Here is a 7,381-nt window from a genome sequence, read left to right as displayed (position 1 = left end):
ACTGTGTGCTTTGTGCAGATGGCACACAGCGGCATAGTTCGAGTGTCAAAACCGAGGTGTTAGTTTGTTTTGCTTAGTTCCTCCGGGTTTTGTTTCTTTTGTGAGAAGGTCTCACTCTGTTGCCCATGCTGTCCTGGAACACAGTAAGTAGCCCAGGCTAGCCTCAAACTCACGGTGATCTTTTGAAGCACAAAACTGAGCCACTATACCCTAAACAACCTAAGCTACTGAGTACAAAGGCAAAAAAAAAAAAAAAAAAAAAAAAAGAGGTTCTGAAAATTGTGCTGAGACAGCAGCTTTCTAGTCTTCAGCAAGTCTGAGAGAATCAAATAGTGTATCCATGTGGCCTTTATCTGTAACTTAGATACGACAAGAGTCCATACCTTTCAGTTCTATTGATGTTTTCCCACTAATTCAGTAACAATAAAGAAAATCTCTTCCCTTCCTTATGGGTCCCTGATGCTCTTCCAGGATTCTAAATGCAGTCTATAAACGAAAAGGGTAGTTAATGACATTGTTCATAAGTAATGCTTTGTGTGTGTTTCCTTCTCTTCCTTTTTTTTTTTTAACCGCAAAACCAGAGTAGGGAGTGTAGGAGCAGGTGGGCAGGGCCGGGGCAAAAACCTCATGACACATCACTCCGCCTCCTGGTTGGTGGAGACCGTCTGGAACAGCGTTTAAATTCTGGGAGGTCCGAGCCACCAGCAGCAGGACTGAAGGAGCTAAGCCTCAGCATCCTTGGCTTTGCAGTCTCCTGCGGCAAGCATTCTCGAGGAAGCCAGCCAAGGTAAGCCTGCAGCGGCCGTGAGGCCACAGTTCTCCTGGCTGAATTCTGAGGGTGAGTTCAGAGAATGTTCTTTTAACAGTAGTACTTGACTCACACTGGTCTGGTCGTTTTAAATAAGCTGGTCAGGTACGTTGGAGGCTTCCAGGTGTTTTCAAAGTCAGTTGGATGGAGACATTAAGAATAAATCTAGTTGGTCCTCTAAAGGACTGAGGAAACAGCTACTAATATCTCTCTCTCTCTCTCTCTCTCTCCCCATTCTTCCTCTCTCTCTCTCCCTCTCTCCCATTCTTCCTTCTTCCTCTCTCCCTCTCTCTCCCTCTCTCACCTTCTCCCTCTCTCCCTATCTCTCTCTCCCCTTCTCCCTCTCTCCCTCCCTCTCTGTCTCTCTCTGTCACTCTCTGTCTCTGTCTCTGTCTCTCTCTGTGTGTGTCTGTCTCTCTGTCTCTCTGTGTGTGTGTCTCTGTCTCTCTCTATCTCTCTCTGTGTGTGTCTCTGTCTCTCTCTCTCTGTCTCTCTCTCTGTGTCTCTGTCTCTATCTCTCTGTGTCTCTATCTTTCTCTGTTTGTCTCTGTCTCTCTCTATCTCTCTGTGTCTCTGTCTCTCTCTATCTCTCTGTGTCTCTGTCTCTCTCTATCTCTCTCTGTCTCTCTCTATCTCTATCTCTCTCTGTCTCTCTCTCTCTCACATACACACACACACACACACACTGTAAAGTTCTATGTATCTTTGGAACAAATGTCTGCATCATTTTAAAGTGCGGGCTGACAGTGGAGATGAATAAAGAAATACCCTCTATGTTGATATAGACCAGATACTGCTAGTTTTAGTATACTCTCTCACTTCAAAAAGGAGCCTTCCTCGATGTCTTGCTTCTGCACTTGGCTTTTACAGTTTCCACTAAGGTCCCTGTGTGATAACATGGAGACTTCTCATCATGCACAGAAAAGCTACCCTCTGCTCTCGGTGGATTTTTTTTATTCTAAATAGAATATCTTACTTAATTTCAAAGATACCTTTGTTTCTTTGGTCTTTGTATCACTTTCTTAATAACTTAGGTTAAAAATCACATTTGAAATGCAAATTGGGAAATGGAAAAAGCAATTTTTTTATCATTCTATTTTCTTTTTAATTTCTCTTCCTTGGAAAAAGTACTCTTATGGCAGGTCGTTGTTTTAATTACCAAATTCCTGTGAAACAGATCTTAGGTGTGGAGAGCTAGAGACATCAGATAGTGGGGGCATAAGCTCTGAGTCTCCGGATGTAAAGTTCGGATAAATAGAGCTGTGAAATTGCCCTCTCCCTTGCTAAGGATGAGAAGTGGAGAGAAAGAAAGGACACACAAATATTGGCTCAAAACCCTCCATGCTGAAATTTTCTCTGAAGAAAGATTCCATAACTTATTGGTGGTTTGGGGGCGATGCAGTGGTGCAAAGGGTGTGTTTGAACCTGTCAAGACATCAACTGTGCCTCACAAAATATGTTTCAGGACCAACTACAACCATGAGACTGGCAGTGGTTTGCTTTTGCCTGTTCGGCCTTGCCTCCTGTCTCCCGGTGAGTACAGCTGAGTCTCAGAGAGAATTCTTGACAGTGAATGAACTTCAACTCACTCACACGCATTACCCTGTCCCCTTTCTGTCTTAAAGGTGAAAGTGGCTGAGTTTGGCAGCTCGGAGGAGAAGGCGGTAAGCACCACGGGGTTGATCATTTAACTGGAGAATGTTCACCCGAGTTGCAAAGGTTGCTAGGAATAGCATTTTATTCATTGCCATTCATCTATATAATCAGGCTTCGTAGTTCAAAGTACTTAGTATTACAGGCAGAGACAGCACCAAACAGGCTGTTGGTTTTAATAAACAATAATAGACTGTTAATATAATAAAAGCATGTTCTAGACTATTGCTTCTTATATAAAGCAAGTCCCAGGACCTTGAGTTTCTTTCCTGAGTCAGCAGGTTTCCCTAGAAGCAGAAATTCCTGCAGGCTGAGTTTAGAATGTCACTCAGATGTCAGCCAGAGCTGACCTTCCAACTATGATATTTACAATACCACCCAAGATATTCACGACCAAGTCCATCGTGAAAGGAAAGTCCATTTATGCTGTTTTAATCTATTGTGCATGTTCGCTGACGTTTTCCTGAACGAGAATGAGATCAAACCAGTAGTACCCTTACATGTGTCAACACTAGACCAGAAGCATTAGCAGACCCATACCTCCATATAGGTAAAAGGACACTGCTCAAACACAGACCTTGTGTTTGGACAAAAGGGCACACAGGGCTCAGTTCCAGATGAACAGAATAAAGGCCAGTGTAGAAAGGTCCAGTCAAGGAAGCACTGTGCGCAGGATGAGTAAGATGGGATGGGGGCCGGGAGCAGGCTGCCTGTTTTCTGACAGTCTTGAGAACACAGGTGTGGAACTGCGATAGCAGAATGGGAGAATTAACATTTCCATACAGGAGAAAGACCATAACTGCTACTTTAAAAATGTAACAAAAGAAATATTTTAAAATACAGGGATGCATTTTTTAAAAGACGTAACAGTATATAGGTCATCAAATGGTATTTAGGGTGTAGTTGAAGGGTTCAAAAGTCAGTGTTCAAGAAACTCAGAGACATAGAGGCAGAAGAAAATATGAAAAAGTCCTTAAGAATATACTCCTGAAGACGAGTACTTGTTTAATGTTAAGATGATGACTTACAGTGCCCTGTATTTCTTTTTTTTTAATAATAACAAATGCATACTTTTTTAAAAAATAGCATTACAGCAAACACTCAGATGCTGTAGCCACTTGGCTGAAGCCTGACCCATCTCAGAAGCAGAATCTTCTAGCCCCACAGGTATCACTTTTTAATTTCTCAAAACTGAACAACTGGGCTGGATCGATGGCACAGCTGTTCTTGCAGAAGACCCGGGTTCAGTTCCAGCACCTAGATATGAGCTCAGAGCCTCCTTTAACTCCAGTTCTAGGGGTCTGTTGTAGTCTTCTGATCTCCTGGGGGCAGGGCAGGCACATGGTGCACTGCTACACACAAGTAAAACACGTATATACACAAAATAAAATAAAGGATAAAACAACAAAACCCTAAACGGCTGGTGCACAACTGCTAATCAAGCCATACAGGCTATGTGGTGGGTCTTCTTGCTTTAGAGGTAAGTAAGTGTCTAGGCAACCAGTGGATACACTGTATCCCTTGTAGCCTTTGTATCCATTGTATTATCAGGCAGGTTGAAAAATGACAGCTGCTTTAGGTTGAAAAGGGTAACTTTAGAATTAAGCAGCTGATCATGTATGTTGTGTACTGTGCATGCATGTTGTGTGCTGATGTGTGACCTTCCTTCTTCAGAATTCTGTGTCCTCTGAAGAAACGGATGACTTTAAGCAAGAAGTAAGTTCTCACATTCACTGAGACACGCTGTTAGCAACACCGAGGAAGCCACTGAATCATTTTCTTCAGATTGTCAGTTTGTTAGCAAGTATCCCAGCAAATCTCCATTCAGAAGCTTGCTTAGAAGGGCACTGTATTCGTTCATCTCCAAAATAGACAGGTTCTTCAGAGAAGTTTAGTGTTACAGAAAGTGACTACGAGTTTGTAGACTTTAACCCCCAGCTCACTGTAAGGATTTGGGCTACAGTTTGTCTACCCCTGTATAACAGAGCCATCTCTTAATAACCTTTATAATAAGGAGGCAATGGTAGCTTTTGATCCCTATATTAAGATACAGATTATCTGATGTCTTAGAGAATTATGTTTCAGATAAAAAAAAACTCGATCCAGCAATTATTTGGATAAGTAAATTAATGTGCACAATTTACAAGGAAAAATGTGTTATCAATATGAATGTTTTACTTATGTTTGACTTGAAGATACCTAAGAAAATGATATTTTATTAAAAAGACAAAAAAAGTGCCTCAGAATGTTATTTTGTTCATGTGTTAAGAAGCAAACAATGGCCCATTTCATTAACTTAAAACTGTGAAATGTATTGTAAACACAAAGACCTTGAAATTAAATTATAATATTTCAACGAAGCTAGCACAGTATAGAACCTGAGCGCTAATATAATTTATTGAGCCAACTTGATTTGTGATTTAGACTCTTCCAAGCAACTCCAATGAAAGCCATGACCACATGGACGATGATGACGACGACGATGACGACGGAGACCATGCAGAGAGCGAGGATTCTGTGAACTCGGATGAATCTGACGAATCTCACCATTCCGATGAATCTGATGAGTCCTTCACTGCCAGCACACAAGCAGACGTTTTGACTCCAATCGCCCCCACAGTCGATGTCCCTGACGGCCGAGGTGATAGCTTGGCTTACGGACTGAGGTCAAAGTCCAGGAGTTTCCCTGTTTCTGATGAACAGGTAAGTGGTGAACAGACATGTTTCGGAATGGCTACGGCTTGAGCTCACTTCTAGGAAACCAGAGTCTGCAAATCCACTCACCATTCACCGAGCCCTGTGCATTTATTTGAAATCTACTGCATGGTCTTTGAATACAGAGCTTTCTTCTACTTTAATGGTCCTGTTTAAAGTATGCATAGTGTCTTTTTAATTTTTCCATCTTTGCACATCCAAAGTCTTAGTAATGTTGAAGAGCAGTTCATGTTGTTAAACGCCTACTTTGGAAAACAGCAATTATATGTGAAATGTAACGGTCATCTGCGTAATCGTCATATATGATGGAAGCTAAGTGGGTGAGAGGAATTGTAAAGTCACTGTCACAATGAGCTTAGTCAAAGGTCCAGCTTAGACAAAGCATTGGCATTTACTACTCAGTTTAACTTTAACTTTCAACGTCTCTTCTTGTGAGTCAGAGATAGAACCTTACAGGTTTTATCACACACAGTGATGATATCGCTATTACACTGGAAATTGTTGACATGAAGCTGACTGGAGAAACACAAAGTACATCCTAATGTATTTTTTTCTTCAATCAAATTCTAAAAAATATTTAGAACAGTTTGACCTAAAAGTTAGAAGTCAAAGCATTATGATGCTCATATCCTCAGCTGTGTATATAATTCTTCAATTTGTTCTTGATTCAGTATCCCGATGCCACAGATGAGGACCTCACCTCCCGCATGAAGAGCCAGGAGTCCGATGAGGCTCTCAAGGTCATCCCAGTTGCCCAGCGTCTGAGCGTGCCCTCTGATCAGGACAGCAACGGGAAGACCAGCCATGAGTCAAGTCAGCTGGATGAACCAAGCGTGGAAACACACAGCCTGGAGCAGTCCAAGGAGTATAAGCAGAGGGCCAGCCACGAGAGCACTGAGCAGTCGGATGCGATCGATAGTGCCGAGAAGCCGGATGCAATCGATAGTGCGGAGCGGTCGGATGCTATCGACAGTCAGGCGAGTTCCAAAGCCAGCCTGGAACATCAGAGCCACGAGTTTCACAGCCATGAGGACAAGCTAGTCCTAGACCCTAAGAGTAAGGAAGATGATAGGTATCTGAAATTCCGCATTTCTCATGAATTAGAGAGTTCATCTTCTGAGGTCAATTAAAGAAGAGGCAAAACCACAGTTCCTTACTTTGCTTTAAATAAAAACAAAAAGTAAATTCCAACAAGCAGGAATACTAACTGCTTGTTTCTCAGTTCAGTGGATACATGTATGTGGAGAAAGAAATAGATAGTGTTTTGGGCCCTGAGCTTAGTTCGTTGTTTCATGCAGACACCACTGTAACCTAGAAGTTTCAGCATTTTGCTTCTGTTCTTTCTGTGCAAGAAATGCAAATGGCCACTGCATTTTAATGATTGCTATTCTTTTATGAATAAAATGTATGTAGAGGCAGGCAAACTTACAGGAACAGCAAAATTAAAAGAGAAACTGTAATAGTCTGTGTCACTATAATCTTTTGGTTTTATAATTAGTGTATATTTTGTTGTGATTATTTTTGTTGGTGTGAATAAATCTTGTATCTTGAATGTAAGGAGTCTGGTGGTGCTAATTATTCGTTTTTTGAAATTTTTTATTAGATATATTTCTTTACTTACATTTCAAACGTTATTTCCTTTCCCAGTTTCCTGTCCATAAGCCCCAATCCCCTCTCCTCCCCTTCCCCCATACAAGTATTCCCCCTATCCATCCCCCTTACTGTCCCCATATTCTCCTGCACTGGGGGTCCAGCCTTGGCAGGACCAAGGGCCTCCCCTTCCACTGGTGCCCCAACAAGGTTATTCTCTGCTACATATGCAGTTGGAGCCCTGGGTCAGTCCCTGTATAGTCTTTCGGTAGGTTTAGTCCCCGGAAGCTCTGGTTGGTTGGCATTGTTGTTTTTATGGGGTTTCAAGCTCCTTCAACTCTTTCAGTCCTTCCTCTAATTCCCTGCAAGGGGGTCCTATTCTCAGTTCGGTAGTTTGCTGCTAGCATTGACTGCTGTATTAGTGCTAATTATTCTTTATCGGTTTCTCACAATTGTTTTGTAATGTCTATAATGTAACCATTGTAATGAACAATTAGCTAAAGTCATTTAGGGTTTTAATAATCAGGGGGAATGATGGTAACCTGGGAGTAGACGGCAGCCAGAACCACCAGGGTCCCTTATGAAGTGTTCTCACCTAATTATGACATTCAGTAA

At 41.9% G+C, this 7,381-nt stretch overlaps 1 protein-coding gene across 2 annotated transcripts; it reads left to right on the top strand.

Annotated features, from left to right (window-relative positions):
• The first annotated feature begins 695 nt into the window (after positions 1 to 695).
• Spp1 (secreted phosphoprotein 1) lies at positions 696 to 6,733 on the top strand. 2 transcript variants are annotated; one of them, NM_012881.2, is given in 7 exon segments: positions 696 to 787; positions 2,274 to 2,341; positions 2,434 to 2,472; positions 3,548 to 3,628; positions 4,136 to 4,177; positions 4,886 to 5,164; positions 5,848 to 6,733. In NM_012881.2, coding segments are annotated over 6 exon segments (954 nt in total). In that variant the 5' UTR covers positions 696 to 787; positions 2,274 to 2,287; the 3' UTR covers positions 6,307 to 6,733.
• Positions 6,734 to 7,381: the final 648 nt, after the last annotated feature.

This window comes from Rattus norvegicus, chromosome 14, assembly GCF_021556685.1.
Source record: "Rattus norvegicus strain SHRSP/BbbUtx chromosome 14, alternate assembly SHRSP_T2T, whole genome shotgun sequence".
Classification (NCBI taxonomy): domain Eukaryota; kingdom Metazoa; phylum Chordata; class Mammalia; order Rodentia; family Muridae; genus Rattus; species Rattus norvegicus.
Note: the sequence above shows the minus strand (reverse complement) of the source record. Positions and strands in the feature narration are given on the sequence as shown.